Raw genomic sequence first — 24,278 nt, 5'->3', positions numbered from 1 at the left:
CATAGCCCAGGTGCTGAACAGCAATAACATGCAATCCCTTAGCAGGTGAAAAAATTACCAGTAGAACAAGTTACTAATTTATGCCCTCAAGAACTTGCCAAACTGGACTTTGTGCAACACATTTTGGGAGTTCACCAATAAGACCTAAGTGGTAGACTAAAGTGGTACAAGCTGAGGCTTGTTATCACTGACACTTAGCACCTTCAGAAGTCTGTCAGGAGGGTGCAGAAGAGCTGATATTCCCATTTTTAAAAAAATCCTTACATTCCATCTTAGAATTGATATTAATATTGATTCCAAGTCAGAAGAGCAATATGGGATAGATAATTGGGGTTAAGTGACTTGCCTAAAGTCACCCAGATGGGAAATTTTCTTATTTGAATCCAGTTCTTATCCACTGAACCATCTACCTGCTCTGACATTTCTGTTGTTTAACCAGAAAGCTTTTAAATGGAAGGTATCCTAGAACCCAACTCTCTTGTCTTCTTTTGCTGTTAGTAGCTGGATGCAAAAAGACCTCAGAAATGACAGCATGTTTAGCATGCCAGCTCTTTTCATCCCCGACTAAGACTTTCATATGATCTATGCTCAGTATCTAGAAGCTGGGGGAAAACTCAGGAGGACTCTGATATCCCTTCTGGGGAGAGCTGACAGGGACTTGAAGCACAAAAGGCTGGTCTCCCAGTTAAAAGTTAGATCCTGATCCAGAGAAAGAACCGTGGGAGTAGAAACAGAGAAGAAAAACAACTGCTTGATCACATGAGTCGATGGGTATATGATTGGGGATATTGACTCTAAATGAGCACCCTAGTGATCAATAATATGGAAATAGGTCTTGATCAATGACACATGTAAAACCCAGTGGAATTGCTCATTGGCTACAAAAGGGGAGTGGGAGGAGGGGAGGGAAAGGACATGAATCATGTAACCATGGGAAATTTTTCTTAATTAATCAATTAAATTAAATTTAAAAAATTAAATTAAATTAAAATGTTTAAAAAAAAAGTTAGATCCTGATGGCAACCTACGACTCACCTGAGAGTAAAGGGAAAGAGAGCCCCTGTCTCATCAAAGTGGGAATGTTCTAGGGGAAATATATGTGCTAATCCATCTACCTACTGCCTTTCCCCCCTAAGTCATGATGCACATCAACCTTGGGAAACAGCTCATGGCTTGGATTTTACACTTGGAACAGAATATTGGAAACTCTTGTAATGAGGTGACAGGCAATAATGTATATGTGTTACTTCTTTTGTGGTGGGCATCTTGTTTTTCTTACTGCTGTGTGATGGCATACCTGGGTTCAAAGCCTACCCGTGGTGACCTTGGGAAAGTTTCTTAGTTTTCCCTGGGACTGATGAGGGAGTTGTCTGGATAGCCCCCAACATTCCTTCTAGGTTGGCATCCAGGATCAAAGTAGATTCTTTGACAGTTACATCACTTTGTTGACTCATTAAGATTTTAATCAATTAAAAAACTCCCTAGTCCTTTTTTCCAATGTGAACTGCTATCTCACTCCATCTTTCCTCATTAAAAAAAAACCAAAACTAAGTTTAGATAGTTAGTTTATTTGACCTTGCTAGTGATGTCTTTTTCAATTCTGATTCTCACACAAGGATACGCTGGTAAATATTGAGCAACAGGCTCTTCCAAAAAAAAAATGACCCAGGTAACTTGCTACGAGTTCCAGGGCTAGAAATGGGGCATCTTGGGTTCAAATCTTTGAAAGGTATCTGTGGTTATTCAATCATGTCCATCTCTTCCTGACTCTGTTTTAGGGCTTTCTTGGCAAAGATACTAGAGTGATTTGCCATTTCCTTCTCAGGCCCATTTTACAGATGAAAAAACTAAGGCCAACAGAATTAAGTAACTTACCCAGAGTCATACAGCTAGAGAGAGAGGGGGGTGGAGGGGAGTTACAGAACTATATAAACAATAACATAAAGATGCACATAAACAAAAAGGGAAAAGGAATTTTGGGAAGAGGAAAGAATTCTGGGAGATAGAGTCCAAGGGTTCAAGATTTTTTCTAACTACACATATCCTCATTTTACAGTTGAGAAAACTAAGGCAAATAGAGTCTTAGTGCCTTGCCCAAGGTCACATATCTAGCAAGTGTCTGAGGCTGAATTTGAACTCAGATCTTCCAAACTCCAAGTCCATTACTCTATGTGTTGTGCCATCTAGCTGCCCAGATGTGTGGGTCCATACCTAGCCAAACTACTGTCTAGTTTCCCAGTAATTCTTGTCCCATATGGAGTCCTTTCCCAAGTAATTTGTAGAAAACTAAGTTGTTTCCATACTTCTTATCTTGGTACTCAGTGTTCTCCACCTTACTGTCCAACCTTGTCTCTTATGTTTCATAACTATAATCGATTCTACTCAGTAGTCTTGTCTTTGCTGTTTCCACATACCTCACACTCATTTTTTCTCCCTGCCTTTGCTCATGCTACTTCCTGAGGCTGGAATGATCTCTTCCTTTCCTTTAGCCAACGAAAAGGCTTCCCATTGTCAATGCCCAACTCAAGTTCCATCTAGTTAGTCCCAGTCTATCGTGGCCTCTTCCTTACTCACCTTGTCACTCTTAAGGCTTGCTTATATTTTACCATATGTTGTTTTTTTAAATATAGTCTCCATTTGAAAAGTACTTTTGTACCCCTTAAAATGTAAAACACTGTACTATACATGCCCTAAATTATAAGCTCCTACAGGCCACATATAGCATCCAACACATTTTTAATCTCCTTCAGCATAGGGCAATACATTGCACATAGGAAGTGCTTTAAAAATAGCTTAAATGTTAAATGAAAGAACTTCAGCGAATACCAGTTTCTATGGTCTCCAGTCTGCATTTTTGGATTGAACTCAATTTTGTTTGAAAAATTTCACAGGCTTCTCCTTAAATACTGTTGTATTTACAAAACAAATATTTTCTCTTCTGCACAAACATAGATTTTGATCTAGAGGAGACCTTGAAGACCATTTAATCCACCTTCTTCGTTTTAGAGATGAGTTTCTATTGGTATTCTCCTGTGCTAGCAGGAAATGAATCCTATAAATAATAAACATTTCATTTTGGAAGGAAACAATTGATTTTTTTTTCTCTGTCTTGGATGAAAAAATATTCTGGTAGAGCTGGACACAGTTTAAAAAGACCCTAGCAGAAATAAGATCAAATAGGACCAGTCTTCTGGAATGGGGACTGATCAATCCTAGAGGATTTCTAATATACAACAAAGGTATCATTAAAAGGCAGAACAGGGACCTCAAACTCTGGTTTTCATACCAGTCTGTGAAATATCTAGTGTAAGCTTTTCAACACATGACATATGCAGTTCTGACATCTTTTCTTCAAAGGCCGATCTCATTCCTGAAGTTTAGCCTTTTGTTATTTGCAGAGTAATTCTTCCTCTCTCATCCCATAACTTGGGTGTGTGTGTGTGTGTGTGTGTGTGTGTGTGTGTGTGTGTTTATGTGTGAGCTGAGCACATGAACAATGAATGAATGAAAAGGCAAACGGAGAATCCAAGAGAAAGACTAAAACACCAAGAACATAAAGAGAAATAATAGAAGTTTTAAAAGCCAATGACACTAGAAGATGAAGAAAATAAGATAAAGAAAGCAAAGATGAAAAGTGGCAAATCTCTGAGAGAAATAATGTGAAAGAAAGTGAAGCAAATGAAAGACAATCCTATGACCCTCCTAGACACATGGAACAACAGCAAAAAGATACAGAATTAGTCAAAAGATAAATAAAATTCATAAAAGGAATTAGGAATGAAATTAGATCCAAATGTATTGCTCCAACTGCAGAAATTAACTCCCAGTGCAGAATTTAAAAACTGAGTTGGCAGAGTAGTAAAATTTGAATACGTGATAGAAAATGTCTCCAAAGAAGTAAAAGCTATCAGGGAGAGAAAAACAGATTTGAAACACATTATTGACAGAGGAAAATTCTCAGCAAAGAAACAAAAAGCAATAATGCTATTTAAAAAACAAACAAGGAATTCTAGAGTGCCACCTTGAAAATAGGATGTACCGAGGTAATTTAAGGATCATAGGTCTCCCCAAAGACTGGTGCATCAGACTGCCTGAATTCTATAATGCAGCAATCATATAAGAAAATTGTCAAGAATTTTTGAATAGGAACAAAACATCAGTCGAGAGAATTCACAAATTGCCGTCAATAACCTCGTATGTATAACTTCAGTCAATATTTGAAATCCTTCCTCTTCATCTCATTGGACTGTTAGGAAAATTAATAGAAAGATGGAGTGATTTGCCCAAGATTATTTTCATCATCTCTAACAATAGTCCTTTTTCCTTCAAATTCCCATTTTGAAGCTTGTCTTGTTTAGCCTCATTATATCACTAAGAGATATCAAAATGATGGTTGTAACAAGTAGAAAATACTTGAGATTTTTTTTAAGTAGTCATTATGTCCTGAACCATGACCCAGATCACCCTATATCTAGGCAAAAAGGAAGTGATACTTTTAGTTGCTTAGACACCACCACTCGATTAAATTAGTGGGGCAACGTGAAACTATTGAGTCAGCACCAATATCCAAGTCTTATTTCTGTTGAAACTTTCAATACTGCAGCAACTTCTCATTCAAGATGCCCTGCCATATTTTCATTTTTAAATCTCTCCCGAATCCTTGTAAACACAGCTGTTGGCTATCTAAGCAAGTATTTCTGCTAAGGGGATGACAACAGAGTTGGCCTACTAACAAGTCACCCAAGGTAGTCTGCCCAAAAGAGCTTGCCCTGCTTCCTTGTGTTTGCTGCTAAGTCTTAACTTCCTCTTTCCCCATTTCTGCTACAAAGCCCTCCCTTCTCTTCTATAATTGGACACACAGTGGCTCAGAAAATTCTTGATTGAATTTTTGTGCTATCTCTGTGCTGTGGAATGATTGTTTTTCTGGGTTGAAATGTCACATGCTTTCCTATGGTGGAGTCTTTGTTGATCAGTGAATAGTTTATAAAGTTAAGGGGCAATGGAGAGTTGGAGAAAGTAGAGTTGGAATAGAATAGATTAGGGGTAGAACAGAATTTTAAAAGTCCTCATTATTTTAATTATCATTATTTATCATTTTTAAAATCATCAATGATTTTATCATTAATTAATTTTTAAATTAAAATTATCCTTTTAAAAATCAATGAAATGATCAATAATCATTAATTATCACTCTGCAGTGATAATGTTGATTTATTTTTTTGTGACCCCTACCAGATACTTACTAGCTGTGTCAGCCTGGGCAAGTCATTTAATGGCATTTGCCTTAGTTTTCTCATCTGTAAAATGAGCTGGAGAAGGGAATAGCAAACCACTCCAGTGTTTTTGCCAAGAAAACCCCAGATGGGATCATGAAGACTCAGGCATGACTGAAAAGACTGAACAACAGTAACAACAACCTGTGTTTTCATCGGAGTAGGGAATTCCAGGATAAGGAAACTCCAATGTAGACCCGCAGCTGAGCAAAATATAGCTTATTGAGTTTTTTGGTGGCATCAGAAGCCAGTCGATTTGTCCAAGGTTATTGGTACCCTAGTATGTGTTACATCTTTAAACCAGAAAATAAAGGCTTGAAAAAACAAATTAGCATTCATTCAAACATCCTTCCTGCTGAAAGTTGCCCTTTTGCAGTCTGTCCTCACCCGTTGCCAGTTGGTCCTTGTTGAGTTCTTCTCAATTGTTGTATGTGAATCAGAAGAAAAGACTTTGAATATTAGAGGATTAATAGAGACAGAGGCCTTTGGGAAAATTTATGAAGCACTCGAACATTTAACAATCACCGTCTTTATTATGATTTTTCTGTCATATATTTTGTTGGAAAAATTACACTCCCCAAGAAGCAATTTTTTTTTCTGTTCGTTAGCATATAGTTGCAAATTGTAAACTGAATTTTGCTAAATATAAAGTAAACTTATTTACATAATTTTCATTTCATTTTTCAAGATTCATTTTAGCCTTTTTTTTAGTACAAGTTATCCTTTGATTACTGGTCTTGTGTTTATTTCTTTGATCTGATTCTGAGCCCTTGGAAAAAAAGACTTTGAAGGGATATTAATAGCTTTAGGTTCAGTTTAATGTCATGGCTCATAAATATTAAGATTTAATTTAATTCAACAAATATTTGCTCTATGCTGTTGTGTTCAAGTTCCTGACCTAGACCCTAGAAGTCAAAATGTCCTTTTTGATGATTACTTGATTTGGTCTTTTAAAGATCTGACCATCACCTAAATGGTACAGTGAATAGAGCGCCAGGTCTGGAGTAAGAAAGACTCATCTTTGTTAGTTTAAATCTAGCCTCAGACACTAGCTGTGTGACCCTGGGCAAGTCCCTTCACTCTGTCTGTTTCAGTTTTCTCATCTGTTAAATGAGCTGGAGAAGGAAATGGCAAACCACTCCATTATCTTTGCCAAGAAAACCCCAAAATAGTCAGGAAGAGTTGGCCATGACTGAAATGGCTGAATAACAACCAAAAAGACCATCAACTTTAGAATCTGTGATTTGTCTGTCAGATTTATTCTTCCTACTTTTTAAAACTCTTTTAACTTCCATTTGAAACCATACTCATTTTGTCCTAGTCATGGGGAGAGTAAATATTCTCATTCTCCAAAGCCCACCCAGTAGTAACTTTGGACCCATCCCGAGTTTGCCACCATGTTGTGGTTTGGCCTGACCATTGTTTAATAGAAATTTTGTACCTTTGAACTACATCTCCCAGCATATCCCCTTCCTCGTGCATTCCCACCTTGTGTGCTTACCTTGTTTGTATATAGTTGGTGTAACTCTGCCTCTCGGATTTTGTGGCTGAGTTAGCTCCCTTTTTACTTTCTTCTTGCTTTAAGTTACTATTAATAAGTTTATGAAATATAATACTTGGAGTATTTGGATATTACTTTTAAATCTTACATTATCCACCTCACTTTACTTTCTGTGGATTTCTTTTGTTCTTTCCGTCCTTGGGGGTGGAAGTGTTCCAGCCAGACACCTCTCCAAGCTCTGCCTTTCCCTGTTCTTCTAAGCACTGAGACTTTTTAGTGCCATCTTTAATTTTCCCTCATCACCTTCCCACCACCCTTGTTTGCTTCCTTCTTCATCTCTTAATTTTCCTTCCACCTGTTCTTGTTATTCTTGTGTATGTGATCCCAGAGATTTTCTATGTTTTACTGAGCTCTGAATTTCCCATCTTCTCCCCTCTGTTCCTTCCTAGTTGGGTAACCATAGGAAAGTCACTTCACCTTGCCAAGTCTTAGTTTCTTCCTCTGTAAAATGGAAATAATAATGCCTGTAGAGTCTACCTTGAAGGTTTGCTGTGAGATTCAGATGAGCTCATCTAAACATTGCATAAATGTCAGCTGTGATTATTTTTTTAGCTGGTCAAATTCCCATGTTACCAGAGGTCTGAGGAATGGAAGCCACTTCTCTTCCTCCATTGCTTTCCTGGCATAAATCCTCATTTTATTTATATATTACACACACACATATATATATGCATATATATACATATATAATATATATGTAAATCCTCATTTTATTTATATAATACACACACACATATATATATATAAATCCTCATTTTATTTATATAATATACACACACTCATATATATATATATATATATATATAAATCCTCATTTTATATATTACACACACACACACATACACACAGTCCAAGTTTTGTCTCCTTGAGTTCAGGGACTGTCCTTTGCCCCTTTCTGTATCCCTGGCACCTAGTTTCTGGCACATAGTAGGCACTTAATAAATGTTTTATTGGTTGCTTGATTGACTTGATGGGTCAGTGGGGATGGGGACAAGTTCCTTTGGCATTGCATGGCACTCATTTCCTGGGAAATATAGTCCTGCCATTTTTTCCCACCAGGTCAGTTTTGTACAGAGGATGTGGATGAGTGCCAGCTGCAACCCAATGCTTGCCAAAATGGTGGCACCTGCACCAACCACAATGGGGGCTACGGGTGTGTCTGCGTCAATGGCTGGAGTGGCGATGACTGCAGTGAGAACATCGATGACTGCGCCTTTGCTGCCTGCACTCCAGGCTCCACCTGCATTGACAGGGTGGCCTCCTTCTCCTGCACGTGTCCAGAAGGAAAGGCGGGTAAGAAGAATAGGAATTCTGTTTAACTGGGGAGGGGGTGGGTGAAATTTTAGAGCTCCTTCTTGCATGAGGCCAAAGTGCTCTAAAATGCCATTTTTTAAGTATAGATAATTCAAAGCTTTCCTTCTTGAAATGTGGTCTTCTGTACAAAGTTGCTTAGAGTCAGAACTTTAGGGATTTTTTTTCAGGTGACTTGAGGTGGATCGAGGACTATTCGTTTCTGCTTTTTCTTCCTCAATTTCTCTTGCTGAAAAACAAGGCTAATAACAGCTGACACCTGAGGGTGTCTTTTCATATCCTTGACACTATAAGTTAAAAAAACTTCATGACTAAAAATAATTCTTCATGAATAAAAATAATAATTATTCTTGGTAAAATGACTTAATGGACTTGATCTCAATGTAAAATCTATTTTCAGTGTACTTCTGCCAACAAAAGCTAAGGAAAACTGGGAAGAGTCTGATATAAAAAGGTAGAATTGGGAGCATCTCAGACCTCCATCATCATTTGGAAGGACCTTTAAATACTTAGTCAAAATGCTAAAACCACTGCTAATTAATAGCTTTCAGATAAGGAGGAAGCAGATAAGAAAGTGAGGAAGAGAGCAGGTTTGAAACATTTCATTATGAATGATTTTCTGAAGGCTCCACCTCTAGCTTTGCAATAGGCATCTTAGTCATGTGTCCTTAAGCCAAATGCAAACTGGAAAATCCAGTTCCTGTGTGACTCTTCTTGGTGGAGAAGGGTACCTGGTAATGCCTTCTCCAGAACCCCTCAGGCTCCCAGATCAGGAATGTGGAGGCTCTGAACCAGCTGCTTTAGAATTAGCTAAAAGCCATTCCTTTAGCTTTCCTCTCCTTGAACTGAGAAGATCCTTCTGCTTCCTAGGAATCATACTTCTAGTCAAAACCCTTCTACCTGTTCCTCCCTTTTTTCTCTCAATTTCTCATCCTCACAGAAGGGATGAGGGAGATCTTCCTTTTCCTAGAAGTGGCTATAGGAAGACTTGACTTGTTCAGACTCACTTCCATGTCCAAAAGTCCATGGTCATCTGAGGGTAAAGAGCCCAGGGCATGAGGACTCTATTGCAGAAGCTCTGATTTCTTCTCTGATGGGACCAGAGAGCCTCTAAGGCAGAACCAGGCCTAGAAAGAGTCTAGGGCTTCCTCCCAACTAGTCCCACCAACCCTTGTGAATATTGTGATATTGATGACTTGAGTTTAAATGAACCTTCTCCTCTCTAGTAAAGGAAAACATTATTTTCTTCAGCAATGACTGTAGACTGTCATAAAGATGACCATAACATCCAGGAGCAGAGGGGCACAATAGTCGCACCAAACACCCAAAATACTATGTTTAGTCAGTTCTGGGGGCTGCAGTTGCCAAGGAAGGGGGTGTGAGTGATGGTGTAGAAGGATCGATTGGAGAAACTGGGAGCATTTGGAAGAGAAGGCTAAAGGACTCATGATTATTGTCTTCAAGGTTTTGAAGGATTATTCTGTAGCCAAAGAATCAGACTTGGTCTTTTTTGTTCCATGGGTCAGAGCTAAAAAGCAATGGGGAGAAGTTGCAGAGGCAGATTAAAGTTTGTTTTTTGGAAAACATCTTCATGGATCGAGCATCCTGAAATGGAAAGGGCTGCCTCGGGAATCTGTAAGTCTCTTCTCCTTGTAGGTCTTCTAGAAAAGACCGAATAACTCCTTGTGTGATTGCTGGAGAGAAGTGGGACTAGATGGCCTCTTGGATCCAATTATTATTCCAGCAGTGATCTCCCATGTTTCTTCTTCCTCTGACAGGTCTTCTGTGTCACTTGGATGACGCATGCATTAGCAACCCATGCCATAAAGGGGCGCTGTGTGACACCAACCCTCTGAATGGGCAATACATCTGCACCTGCCCACAGGGCTACAAGGGGGCTGCCTGCACTGATGATGTGGATGAATGTGCCATGGGTAAGCATGGGGCACCAAGGGGGCTATTGCTGCTATACGAGGGTTAGCTATCATCGTCCTCCTCCTCATTATTATTTTATCCTCATAGAGCAGAGAAGCACAGACTTATTTCATTTTGTTTTATTTTAAAATATTCCATACAATACTTTCTTCTGGTTGGGGGAAGAGAACAAGGGAAAGTGTTAGGAAATCAAGGAATAATTTTTCACAAGCACAGATTTTAAATTTGCGTTAAGCTAACTTCTCTTCAGAGGTCTTGTGGACACAGCCTCTGGTGAGAAGCTCAGCATCTGTTCATAGCTCAGGAATTCTTCAGCAGAACCAATAAGGCCCCAGGGGTGTGCACGGAGAGGCCAATCCAAAGAGAGTATTTATCTCTTCTGATTTTATAAAGACTGAAAGGGAAATTGAGTCACCAGAACCTTCAAGGAGCTGATCTTGCCCCTAATTGCAGACCTTTGGCAGGGATTGGAAAAGAGCAAAGTCTTCTTGTTCCAGTCCTGTAGTCATTTGTCCCATCCCCTTCCTTTCATTTGTGGCCCCCCCCCCCAAAGGCTTCAATTTACGTGATTTGTGTCTTTCTATTTTAGCCAATAGTAATCCATGTGAACATGCGGGAAAATGTGTGAACACAGAAGGTGCCTTCCACTGTGAGTGCCTGAAGGGCTACACAGGTCCCCGCTGTGAGATGGACATCAATGAGTGCCATTCTGATCCTTGCCAGAATGATGCCACCTGCTTGGACAAGATTGGAGGGTTCACTTGCCTCTGCATGCCAGGTAAAGGGCACACACCTTCGCAGGCATGGATAGTGAATAGTGATGTCCAGGAAAGTGCCTGGTGACCCTCAGCATTCGAGTGATGATGGTGATGGTGTGTCTGTTCACTGCTGGACCAGGGGCAGTCTCATCACCCTGTAATGTTTGACAATAAAATCCTGCCCGGTGCTGCCTCAGGAGACACTCAAAGCAGTATCTGCTGTGCTCCAGGTGCAAAAGAATCATTAATCTGTTTCTCTTTAAATCAGTTCTTAACCTGGCAGGGCTCATGAAGATACATACATATATATTTGTATTTTATATTTCTATATATAAACTTTTACAATATAACCAATTCCTTTTGTAATCCTATGATTATAGAATTCATTATATTAAATTCATTTTAGGATCTCATATAAAAATTCAGGTTTGTGTAATAGATAAATTAGCAGATTTATTTTACAAATCCTTATTGGTTTTTACTATAGCAAATGTGATTTACTTTTTAATTTATTTTATTTATCATTTATTTAAGATTCCTTTTCTTATAATGAGGGCAAGCAGGTTTGCCTATCACATAGTAAATTTAAGATATTCCTCAGTTTACAGAAATGCCCCACATGCATGGCTTTTTAGGTGCTCATCTCCTGCATAAGATGAGCTACAGCTGTGTTCTAGAACAAATACCAGAGAGATAACAAGAGTGAAAAAGATCTTTAGAGATGTAAATTTTCTTGACTCTTTTGTCCTCAGAATATGACTGTAGAATTCGGAGAACCATCTTATAAGGATGGAGATGAGATTCCTGAGACAACCTGTTCTCCGGTCTATAATGATGGATCAGTTTTTGCTGACACACTTTTGTCACTCACCTCTCCATCTCTCCCAATGCTCTGGTTATCTCTTATTCTTTCCTCTTTTCCTCTGGACTTTGATGGCTGAATCCCTTTTCTCTTTCTATAGCCTATAGATGCTAGAACTATTTGTTGAAGTTGTCGTGTTTTCTTACGAGCTCTTGCGTGGCTAGAATCCTCTCCCTTATGAGCCTTTTATATGGTCCATTTTTTGTGTTCAGGCTTCAAAGGCGTGCATTGTGAATTGGAGATCAACGAGTGTCAGAGCAACCCTTGTGTGAACAATGGCAAATGTATAGATAAAGTCAACCGTTTCTATTGTGTCTGTCCTCCTGGTAAGTGGCCCTACCACTTGTCCTGGTTTTTATCTTAAGGTACAAAGCCAGCTGACCAGAAGAAAGGAAGGAATTGGAGAGGGAGGAAAGCGTATGTGGGATAGACCTCAGAAGCTCATTAAAATGAGTAATTGGAAGTAGGAGTATGTATGTGAAGGTTGATGAAAGTCAACGCAGTAACTAATTCATCTTTCCAATCCCTTGTGGATGGAGCTTTTAAGTTCATTCATAAAATCTTAGATTTTATTGTATGTTATTCAGAATTCGATTTTCCCTCATTTCATATTCTTGTGGTTTTATGTAAGTCCATTCCTTTAGTCATTTCCTTACCTGTGGATCCAAAGGCAGAAAATATGGCAGTTATTCTAAGAAAGTCCCCTTCCTCCTTATTTCTCCCTCTCCAGCATGAATACCTGCCAAGCCATTTACCCAATAGTTTGGTTTATCCTTTTGTTTCTTCAAAGGGTGGTTGCTTACTGCACCTGGAGCAGTCATTATTCCTTGTGGCATTTTCCCCCCTTTGAATCTTTCTTTGGTTTACCAGGAATTGGATGCCTTATCCCAGGAAGAGACAATGTCAGAGAACAACCACAGGTGTTCATGACCCAACTTATGCTCCCCCACTTAGTTTAAGCCAGTTATTTCTGTGGCCTCTTAGAAGAGCTCTAATTATCCCTGACAGTGCTCTTGTCCTGTCCATAACCTTAACCCAACCCTTCTCTAGGGTTTTTACATGAGAGAAAGAAATAGTATGATGTCAGGAGCGCATCACCCTCTGGATCCCATGGGGGCTTCCTTGAGTCACCACCTATGTTTCTTTCAGGTTTCACTGGATCTGTCTGCCAGATTGACATCGATGACTGCTCCAGTACTCCATGCCTAAATGGTGCAAAATGCATTGACCATCCCAATGGATATGAATGCCAGTGTGCTACAGGTAAAGCTCTGTTGCCTTTGTCTCTTGGTTGTACCCTTTGCAAATGTGCCTGAGCAAAACTAGGAGAGCATCTCTGGAGGCTTCCCCACATGGAGAACAAAAGCAAATTGGGAAGGGCATCGTATGGCCCTCAGTTGAAGTTCCTTCCAGATGATTTTCATTGCTTCCATTTAATAGGACCCACCTGTACCTTCTCTTCTGTGATAAGTCTGCCCAAGTGATAGGCCCTTGATACCCATCAGCTTTCTCTTCCCTGATAACAGACATCCTATCTGGAGTCCCTTGGTGCCAAAAATCCTTCTGTTTTAGGTTTTGACAATAGTGAATTTCCAACTGGCCTTACTGCGCTGTTGATCTTGTTTGTTCTTTTGTATAAATGAATGGGTTCCAATTTAATAGCTGTTTTCCACCCATTGAGACTTGTATACAGCGGGGCTTTTCCCTGGACCTCCCAAGGGAAGTAACTGAATAAAGAACTAGAAGTCCAGGGATGAATTGTTCCCCGAAAAACTGTCAGTCAATGGAGAAGGGAACAAGTATTATTAACATCCAGGTGTGTCTAACTTTGGGAAAGGTTGGCTTTCCCTTCATTGCCCCTTATACCATTAGAGCAGCTGGTATAATGGAATGATGGTAGTCTTAGATTCACAAGGTCTGATTGTGAGCCGTTACTGGCTGAATGATTATGCCAAATGACTATAGGCAAATCATTTAACTTCTGAGCCCCCCAAAAAGTGGAGATAATCATTAGATAACTCATGGGATTGAAAGGAAAGAAGTATTTTATAAAATTTTAAAGCACTATGAATTGATAGTCATAGTAGATTTACTTGCACAAACATGTTCTTGGGCTATGGTTACAATTCCCCCTTCAGCAGTGAACTTAAATAGGGTATATTTTGGTCCTACCCTATCATTCCTGCAAATCCTGAAGTTTACAAAATGATATTTCTAGGTCACTTCAGAAGGCAAATTTCCACCATCTTTGGTCTCTGATTTCCTGAAAAAGTAGGAAAGTATTGTTTTATTTTAGGAAGAAATATTCAAATAGTCAGGCTCCTTTTTTTTAATTAAAAAATGTATTCCTTTCCCAAAGAATCTAGTCACTGTGAGCATCCTATCACCTATCTTCCAGCAAACTGATGTCAGTACAAACAAAATCAGAGCGCATGATGCAGGAGACAGAACACTGTGGCCAGTGTTCCCAGGCCAACCATCTTTTTATTGATCCAGTGACCACTGAAGAGCTATGGTAGTGCTTTCTTCTGTAGTCTTCAGTGAGGTGGTACTAAGCTGATGCCTTCATGCCTGGTCCTTCAGGACAAGTTCAATGGAGAGGAATTTTTAAATGTGGATTTATGTTAAAAAGGAGGAGTCACACTGTAGCCTCTTTGAGTTTATATCAGGGTCACTGGAAGTTTGGAAGGGAAGACATTACTACTTGCCAATCTTTGAGCCAATTGGTGGCATTTGGCCATTTCATTCATTCATTTAACTGGTATGTTTTATCATTAGTTGTACACACATCACTGTGTGAGGTGCTAGAGAATTAGAAGAAATATGACAGTGGTGTGTTTACTGGTTCTAAGAGTTCACAGTCTTGTTGGGAAGATAGGACACGTGCAGGAAATCATTTAAATAACGATTTACTACACCTTGGGGAAGTGACATGGGATTGCTACAAGAGGCAGGAGCTCAGAGGACAGGAGCATTAATGAAGATGATCAATGAGACTTAAGCCAAAGAATGCATAGATAGAATTAGATGAGAAAGGATTTGGAGGAGGTAGAAATGCATTCTTGCTGATGTGAATTTCATACACAAAATGGGAATATGAGGCGAGTATGAAGTATCAGAACAAATTTCACCCTCACTGCAGAGAAGCTAAAGACATAGCAGACCTGAACAGCAGACTAAAGAATTTGGGCTTGAATTTTTTTAAAGACTCTTACCTTCTTTCTTAGTATCAATTCTAAGACAGAAGAGTGGCAAGAGCCAGGAAATTAGGGGTAAATGATTTGCCTAGAGTCACAGAGCTAGGAAGTTCCCTAGATTTGAACCCAGGTTGGATTAGTTTTATAAGTAATAGTAAATGTAATATAGTGTATATATAATATATAATCATATATATAGCAATGATATATGATTATATATGGTTTACTATATTATATATTACATATAATCATATATATAGCAATGATATATGATTATATGTAATATATAATATAGTAAAATAGTAAATAGTAAAAAAGGGATTTCCTTTAGAAAAATGGCATGGTAAAAATTGGTATTTTTTAGGAGGTTTTCTGGGAGAGGAAGGTAGGATGGTTTGGAGATGACTATGACGTAGTGATAGCAAGACTTTGTTAGAAGACATGCAATATTTCCAGATTTGTAGTCAAAGGAGATTTCACGTAAGAAACCTACAAACAAAAGAGACATGGATAGTAAAGAAAGGATAATGACTGACTGTCCTGACCTCAGATGAGCCAGCCTGACTTAGGACTAACAGGGGTAGGTGGGAAGTGGCTTGGGGTTGGCGATTAGGAGATAGGAATAAATAAACTTTATATATTAGTGATGACTGACCCTCAGGGATTTGGCCCCTCTAGGTTTCAACGGAGTCCTGTGTGAGGAGAACATTGACAACTGTGACCCTGATCCCTGTCACCACGGCCAGTGCCAGGACGGGATCGATTCCTACACCTGCATCTGCAATGCCGGGTACATGGGAGCCATCTGCAGCGAGCAGATCGATGAGTGTCTCAGCAGCCCTTGCTTGAACGAAGGACGCTGCATTGACCTGGTGAACGGCTACCAGTGCAACTGCCAGCCTGGCACCTCAGGTGAGGCAGCCTTTGTTTCTCTTTGGTTTGGGGCTTCTGCTGTGTCTCCATAACATTTTACCCACAGGCTCAGATTTTCCTGGCATCCGTGCAGCAACTCATTTTTTTAAGGGTCTGATTCTGAGAAATACCCAGCCAACACCACATCTATAAATATCTCAGGAAGCAGACACTCCTCCTGTCCAGTTGGGACGTTAGGAATTGATCATTTTTTTATGTATAGATGTGAAGTCTTTTGTTAGGAGTAAATGTGTGAATGTCCACCCTTTGAAAAAAATGAAATTCTTTTTCTCAAATACAGCAGCTTGATTGATTTCAGGTGTTCCCCTCCCCCCTTTTTCTTCTAAGAGGAATGACCTTTGGGTTCTTCTGGTTGATAATTCTTTTATGATCTCTTTCTCTATACTCAGAGTCTTGAATCTGGTTTCCCTACTCTCTTTAGAAAAATGACATTGAATCTGGTTTCCCTACTCTCTTTAGAAAAATGACATGGTAAAAATTGGTATTTTTAGGAAGTTTATCTGGGAGAGGAAGGTAGGATGGTTTGGAGATGGCTATGACATAGTGATAGCAAGACTTTGTTAGAAGTCATGCAATATTTCCAGATATGTGGTCATAGGGGTCATTCTTGGATATTAGAAAAGTCTTTGGGGAGAAACACTGGAGAACTCTAAAAGGCAAAGGCAGTTTCTAATGGTCCTGTAGTAAATAAGGGCTTGGGGGAAGGAGGTATTTAAATGTGAACTCTCACCCCCACCCCAATCCTAGTTGCATATTTTCTTGTTAGACTCACTGAGCCAGGTGAATGGCTATTTGTGTTTGTTAGCTATGAGAGCATGCTTCTTCATGGTAGGTAATTGTGAAATTATTTTCTTAGTTGGCACCATTTCACAGATTTCCTTGAATTCCAGTTTTACTTATTAGATGAATATGTATTGCCATGCTGGCTGTGCATGGACAGAGAAGTACTATTTCTTAGATCAAAGAAAAGTGTATTAGAGAAAGATTAACCATTGTACACTTCTGTGAGAAGAGTACCTGCCAATACATTGGAGTGATTTATTGAAAACACATTTGGGACTTGAAGAAAGTGATCTATGTAGGGGGTAAAGGAGGAGGGGGGGGTGGTCAAATGCCTTCAACTTATTTTTTTATTTCCAAACCAATTTCTTCAAACATGTCAAAGGCCCTGGTCTTCATCCAGGACCTCATACATGCCAAGTTTGGAAACAAAGTCCTTTTTGAATTACTCAAGCATACAAAAAAACATCCCCATGCCTTCACAGCTGAAAATGCTTCTCCCTCCCTCCACATTTAGATAACTCACTAAAAGGACTGAATGGATCTTTGTGAAACCTTCCAAAAGCAATTTGCTTCCGGGCTGGTCCCCAGACATGAGAAATTGCTGCCCCAAAAGAAATTTGAGAGATTTACAAGCAACTGAATGGAAGCCCGTAGAATAGAAGGGCTGTCTCAGCCTTTGCTATCTCTCCCACTTTATCCAGCATGTTCTAAAACTAGGTGAAGAGTTAGCTGGCAGGCACTTTGTTTTCCCTAGGACTAACCCATCATGCCAGGAGGTATCAGGTGGGTGCCCTGGGGGGGATGGTGTAAGAACCTGTCCCTGAATAGGACAAGAAATAATTGATTGCATTTATAGGCAGCACCAAAAAAAAAAAAAAAAAAAAAAGGATCCAGAAGCTCAGGTTCCGTAATCTAGGTGCTCTAGGGATATATAGGAAGTTTTAAGGGAAAATAAATGAAATTTCATCTAAGAAATATCAGACTAACAGGTGAGGGAGGGATTTACAAGATGAGAGGAATTCAATAATGACCTGCAAAGAGTATTCCTGAAAAATACCACTATGAACCAACCCCAGGACCTATAAGCCTCCTTAGTGACAATAGCCCCAGTTTAGTAGGAATAACTGGAAAAATGATTCTTCTCCTTCCTGGTAGCCAAATCTTTGTTGGAAAAACAAATGGCAAACCACTCTAATATCTTTTCCAAGAAAACCCTAAATAGGCTCACAGAGAGTTGGACACCAGTGAAGAGTGACTGAACAACGAGCCAGATCTTATCATTCTGTCTTCACATCTTTTGCACTTCGCCTTTCCTCTACTCACATGATCAGCACCCTCACGAACCCCTTTTACCCATTGTCTGCACTATTGTAGTAACTTTCTAATTGGGTTTTCTGCCTCAAGTCTCTTCCCTCTCTAATGCACCTTCCAAAGTGATATTCTTAAAGCACAAGTCTATGATCTTCTCCCCCCAATATATATCTGTTTGATCTGTATTTGGGTTTTTAAAAAATAGCTTTGTTATCCTATAGGAAGAGGGGAAAGAATTTTCTTCTTTAAAAGAATTAGACTGGAGCAGGAGGGAGGAACAAGCAAAACTATTTTAGAGTTGGAAAAGATCTTTGATATCCTTCAGTCCAATTTTCTTCTCAAAGTAGGGATCCCATCTAGAGTGTTCCTCTGTCCACTGCTGGAACCTCTTCTGGTGGAGAGAGAGAAATCACAATTTCAAAAGACAGCCCATTCCATTATGGAACAATTCTTATCAACTTCAACTTTAACCAAATTAAGCCCCTATACCATGTGATGAACTCTGGAGCTTACATTCTGTTGGAGCTTAGATCCTTTATTACTCCCATTAGAAGGAGATAAAATTTGCCTTGGTATGCCTGCTACCCACTAGTTCTTCTTCTGCCTTCTAGAACACATGCAGAATAGTTCTCCTTTTTCTACATGATGGGCAGCAGGTCACATTCCACTAAGGAATACCAAATGGGGAAGGAAAGATCTTCACTTGAAATACCAGGGCCCCGTTAATAAGACTAGTGCTGGAGTTTTTTGTTTCTGTTTTCCATTTTTTAATTTTAGTTAATGCCATTATTAACAGGCAATTGGGAATAGACTGGGCATTTTCCAGTTAGACCATAGCTGAGTATAAGTTTCTGGGACAAGTTATGAGTTAGCTAAAAACTGCAGATCCATTAAATGACAAAATATGTAATTTTTATTTTTAATATTACTCTATATTTCTTTGCAAAAACTAGAAAGTAAAGTTAATTCAGTTATTTTTGTTGTTCAAAAATAGTTGTATACCTTTAAGGTGGGAAGAAAAAACACCTTAGTGAGTATTGCTTCATCTATCCCTGTTTTTCTACCATCCTTGCCTAAAGGAACCTGACCACTTGTGCTATTTGGTGTTAACCAACTCCGTCATTTTAGGAGCAATCAACAGGGGTCATTCTGCCTTGGAGAGGAAAATGACAAACCACCTCAGTATCTTTGCCAAGAAAACCCCAAATGGGGTCACGGAGAGTTGGAATATGACTGAAACGAATGAACAGCAACAACATTCTGCCTAGATTGGAAGCTTCTTGAAAGCATGCACAGAATCTCATTTAGTTTTATTTCTCCCTCAGGACCCGCATAGCGCTTTGTACATAATGTTATACTTATCCAGTGTTTTTTAAGCATTGGAATTAGAATGAGAGAGGGCCTTTTAAAAAAAGCCTCTTTAGGACTGTTTCTGCAACTCAGAATACTTAACAATGATGGCAAAAGTGTGATGTGATCTTGGCTTCTGTAGGACTCTGTATGTGACTGGCTAATTGATTTTTCTTGTCTTTGAAACATCTCTTCTCTGGTCATAAGTGAAGAATCAGATGAAAACTGATTGCTCCGATTTTATATAATGGCCACCAAAGATTAAACTTAATTAGATAGATACTACCTGAGACTGGTAACCCTCTGTGGCTTTTTATTCTTCCTAAAGAGAGTTGGGTGATTTCTAGACTACTTCGATGAATTGTTATCATCATCATCACCCACAAGTGTCTGTGACTCATAATAATAAAGAATGGGTGATGTCTTACTGAAATATTTTGCTCTTGTCTTTGCAGGAGTGAATTGTGAAATTAATTTTGACGACTGTGCAAGTAATCCCTGTGTCCATGGGTTATGTATAGATGGGATTAATCGCTACAATTGTGTCTGTTTACCAGGATTCACAGGTAACATTCCATTTCCTCTCAAAAGCCTTCCTTCTAGCTCATTCCCTTTAGAAGTATGATATAGAGAACTTAACTTTTCATATTCCCTTCCACTGGATCCAGTATGATCACTTCCAGACCTTTCCTATACTATATAAAGTATGGTGTTTTAAGCATCACTCAGGGATTTTGTCGAATTGCTCAATGCTAGATACCTAGAAATAATACTGTCTTCTTGGATGGAGGGAGGGAGATGAAAGTGAGAAAGGGAAGAAGGGAGACAGAGACAGAGAGAGGAAGAAAAACAGAGAGAGAGGAAGAGAAAGAGAGATAAAGAGAAAAACAGAGAGAAGAAGAGAAAGAGAAACAGAGAAAGAAACAGAGAGAGGAAGAGAGAGAAAGAGAAACAAAGAGGGAGAGAGAAACGGAGAGAGAGGAAGAGAGAGAGAGAGGAAGAAATAGAGAAAAAGATTCAGAGAGAGAGGAAGAGAAACAGAGAGAGAGGAAGAGAAACAGAGGGAAGGAAGGAGAGGAAAAGAGAGAGGAAGAGGAAGAGAAAGAGGATTAGAAAGAGAAACAAAGAGAGAAACAAAGAAAAAGAAACAGGGAGAGGAAGGGAAAGTAAGGAAGGAGGGGGTGTGGGGGAGAAGAGAAACAGAAAGAGGAAGAGAAAGAGAGAGGGAGAGAAAAAGAGAGAATAGTTCTGATGATAATGTTATCTTTTCTTTACTCTTTCCTCCCCAAAGAAGACATGTTAAATCCCAGCCATAACAATTTTTAAAAAAACCTTACCTTCTGTCTTAGAATCACTACTATGTATAGTTTTTAAGGCAGAAGAGTTGTAAGGGCTGAGCAATGGGGTTAAGGGACTTGCCCAGGGTTATATAGCTAGGAAATGTCTGAGGCCAGATTGGAACCCTATTAGCAAGATACAGTCAATATCCAAAAATACTTCTTCCTCTCCACCCCTCAGTTCCCAGGTACTTCTTTTTGAACAATGATTTGGTGAGAATGGGATTTGGGGGAAAAAACAGCTCAGTTTGGCAAACATGATTGAGAACTTCCCACCCCAGAGAAAGAAACCCCCAAACATTTTTCGGACTGTAAACTCCTTGTAAATGATTACAGACAAATGGAGCAATATTCCTATCCTTTCTTAGCCCAAGATTAAACATGTCAGAACACAGTAGAGAGAACCTAGTTGGAGTACCTATATGGATAAAAAATATTCCTATTTTTTTCCATTTTCCTCCTGGTCAAAAGTTATTAACCCAGGGCATCTGCCGTGTAGTGTAGCCCCACGTTCTGGGTAGGGAACCACTGCATCATTTTTTAACTTTACAGGGCATTGCACAAGTAGGTACTTGAATACTTAAAATGCAAGAAATATTTTTATAAATGACAACGCTATAATGGACCTGCCACCCAGCTCTTTGCAACCCTTGTGTGAAATTTCCTTCCAAGACTTCTAAACCGTGAGGTCAGGAGGCAGATCTGAGCCAACTCCAAACGAATGCTTTTGCCCTCCTGCCAGTCACTTCTTTTCCTCTCCTGTTTTGCCATTGCCTACGTTCTCCTGCCTGGCAGGCCACCAAGGTTATATGATTGTAGGGCACTTGGGGAGGATATCTGTTGGCCATATCGGGTCACAGTAACCTCTCTTCATTGGGGAAATCACTCACACGCCAGGTAGGATGGAAACTTTCATGCCAACACCTCGGGCTATATGTGGCCCGTGCCAACGGGATGATGTTCACGCCCAGAAATGGGCTCCTTCAGACTGATAGCGAGTTAAACACAAAAAAATTCATACTGGACAGAAGCAACTCATAAGAGGTAACTGTTCCCAGTAGCCATTTAAGCTGTCCCTTTGGAAAAACATTAACATAGAAAACTCTTCCAAATTACAAGTTTCAAGTTAAAAGTGCCTGTGTTTTGGGCTGGCTAATTTTCTTGGAAAGTTCTCACAGAATACAAAGATTCTTTTTGACTTTGTACCAAATGAGGAAAGGGAGAGAGGAATAAACAGGTCAGGAATGATCTACAATAAACTTAAGGTGCGGTATAAAACTCACACCAGGCAGGAAGTGGAATGTTATGATTTAGGGTATGGGCCTCGATCCTCTCTCTGGGGCCTCTCTCTGTCTTTAAGAGGAGCTTTTGTCTGGAAAGCTTAAAATATCAGTGGCTCCTGTGGTGTGTGCCCACCACCTGGCAGTGTGTGCTATGCTGTTCTTTCCCTTATTCTATTTTTTGCCATTTTAATAACAGTTTGTATAATTTAGGGGAGCCTTTTAGAAAATTAAATTCTGTATTTCATACCTGCCTATACTTTCTAATTATATAGTGGCACAGAATTTAAAAAAATTAAGAACCATTACTTTCTGTTCTAGTAATAACTCTTAAGACAGAAAGACAAAGAATAGGCAAATGGAGTTTAGTGACTTTACCAGGTCACACAGCTAGAAAGTTGGTTCAGAAATATGGAGGCAGCATCCCAGGAGAGAGCCAAAGTGTTAATAAATTTGTTTTAGAGGGGAAATAAATTATGCATAAAACAAAATTATTAATAAATAAACAAAATAAAAATAAATTATGCATATGTATATTCCTTTTTTAAATTTTTTATTTTTTTGTTAATTAAGACTTTTTTTTTCTCTTCTACTTCCTCCCATTGTCCTTCAGTTAAACTGGAAAAAGGGAAAGGATACTCTTGTGACATATATCTAGAGTTGAACAAAACAAATTCATTCATTAGCCATGTCCAAAACTTCATGTGTCCTTTTGCATTTTGAATCTCTTTCAGGAGATAGGAAGCATGCTTTGCTAAATTTGAAAATTAAGATAAACTGAGGGACAGTGATCCAGGCATGGACTACTCACTGTCTCTCAGTTTATTTTAATTCTCAAATCTCTCAAAACTTCCTCTTTTTGCTTTATTGCAAAAATGAATAATATGGAAATAGGTATAAGTGATAATATTTGTATAACACAGTGGAAGTGCTTATTGGATCTGGGAGTGGGGAGGAAAGAGAGAAGGGAAAGAAAATGAAATATGTAAGCGTGGAAAAATATTTTAAAAATTAAAATTTTTTTAAATTTTTTTAAACTTCCTCTTTGATTCTCTGGATTGTTTGATTCTCTAGCTGTTATTGCATTGATCAGCTTTTTGGATCCTTTCAAAGTTGATGAATATATAGCTCCATACCTCTTAGACTCATTACAATTTAATCAGTAATTAAGGAGCTACCCGCAAAGTGTATAATAGTGTATAATATAAAAAAGTGTATACAAAGTGTATAATATAAGTGCTTCTGGTCCCTTCTCCTGAGAATATGAGGTCCTAATGCAAAAGAACTAAGCCTGGGTCATTCTCTTTGCACCTCTCCTAATACAAAACTGTGCACAATGCCTTTGAAAAGTGTAGCCTGGAGTCAAATTCCAGGAACCGTGAGCCAGATTAATAGCAAATATTTATTAAACATCTCTCTAAATTTAATTCAAGTGTCCCTGGGCTACAAAAGGTTGGAGCAGGGAGTAGAAAATGGGTCGAATGACTTACAGAGAGTAGAATGTGTTTTCAGATTCAATGATTTTGTTTCCACATCTGATAAACATTGTCTCAGCCTTGACATTTCTGTCCTATTTCTGCTGCTATTCTTATTCCCTTATTCTAGCATTTTGCCCTTTCTCCATGGCTATCCATCCATGACTGTTTCCTTCTCATCCCTTCTTATCCATATACCCACTCTTCCCATACTTGTTCCTCCCAAGCAAAATGAGGTTTCCATAAATTGTATGAAGGGAGGTTCCTTGCAGACTGTAGTTGCATCAAAAGTTCTTATGATTCAATGATGAGGGAAGGGAGAAGTCAGTTACCAAGTAAAAAAGTTCTTTCCCCCCCAAAGAACTAAGGAGTAAGCGAATTGTTCCTCCAACCCAGTGATTCCCAAAGTGGGAGCCACCGCCCCCTGCTGGGTGCTGCAGCAATCCAGGGAGGCGATGATGGCCACAAGTGCATTTATCTTTCCTATTAATTGCTATTAAAATTTAAAAAAAATAATTTCCAGGGGGCTAAGTAATATTTTTTCTGGAAAGGGGGTGGTAGGCCAAAAAAGTTTGGGAACCACTGCTCTAACCCCATTTTTGGCTTGCTGCTTAGGGATAGTTCTAAGGACCCAGAGCAGTGTTTCATAAGTTTTGTGCTAGTGGCAGATATGTCCTTAGTGTCCTCCAGCCAGGATTAGAATTATGTAAAATATTGCTAGTGCTGGGATATCATCTAATCTGACAACCTCATTTTACATAAAAGAAATGAGTCCTGGTAAGGTGTGAATTATCTTACTAGTATTCAAGGAGCTAGTTAAATAGCAAAGTCAGGACTTACACATGGGTCATCTGACTTTTAAGTTCAATGTGTAAGGAAGAGGCTAAGAAAATAGTACTTAAAAATGGAAAG

At 39.1% G+C, this 24,278-nt stretch overlaps 1 protein-coding gene across 1 annotated transcript in view; it reads left to right on the top strand.

Moving 5' to 3' along the window:
- The window catches only part of NOTCH2 (notch receptor 2), a 173,289-nt gene that overhangs the window by 110,768 nt on the left and 38,243 nt on the right, over positions 1-24,278 (top strand). The window contains exons 6-12 of the mRNA XM_044672526.1: positions 7,894-8,127; positions 9,924-10,079; positions 10,670-10,858; positions 11,913-12,026; positions 12,850-12,963; positions 15,576-15,809; positions 19,730-19,840. Coding sequence (XP_044528461.1) covers positions 7,894-8,127; positions 9,924-10,079; positions 10,670-10,858; positions 11,913-12,026; positions 12,850-12,963; positions 15,576-15,809; positions 19,730-19,840 — 1,152 coding nt within the window. The remainder of the gene's footprint in view (positions 1-7,893; positions 8,128-9,923; positions 10,080-10,669; positions 10,859-11,912; positions 12,027-12,849; positions 12,964-15,575; positions 15,810-19,729; positions 19,841-24,278) is intronic.

Source organism: Gracilinanus agilis, chromosome 4 (assembly GCF_016433145.1).
Source record: "Gracilinanus agilis isolate LMUSP501 chromosome 4, AgileGrace, whole genome shotgun sequence".
NCBI classification, from domain to species: domain Eukaryota; kingdom Metazoa; phylum Chordata; class Mammalia; order Didelphimorphia; family Didelphidae; genus Gracilinanus; species Gracilinanus agilis.
This window is presented reverse-complemented; position numbering and strand designations above follow the sequence as displayed.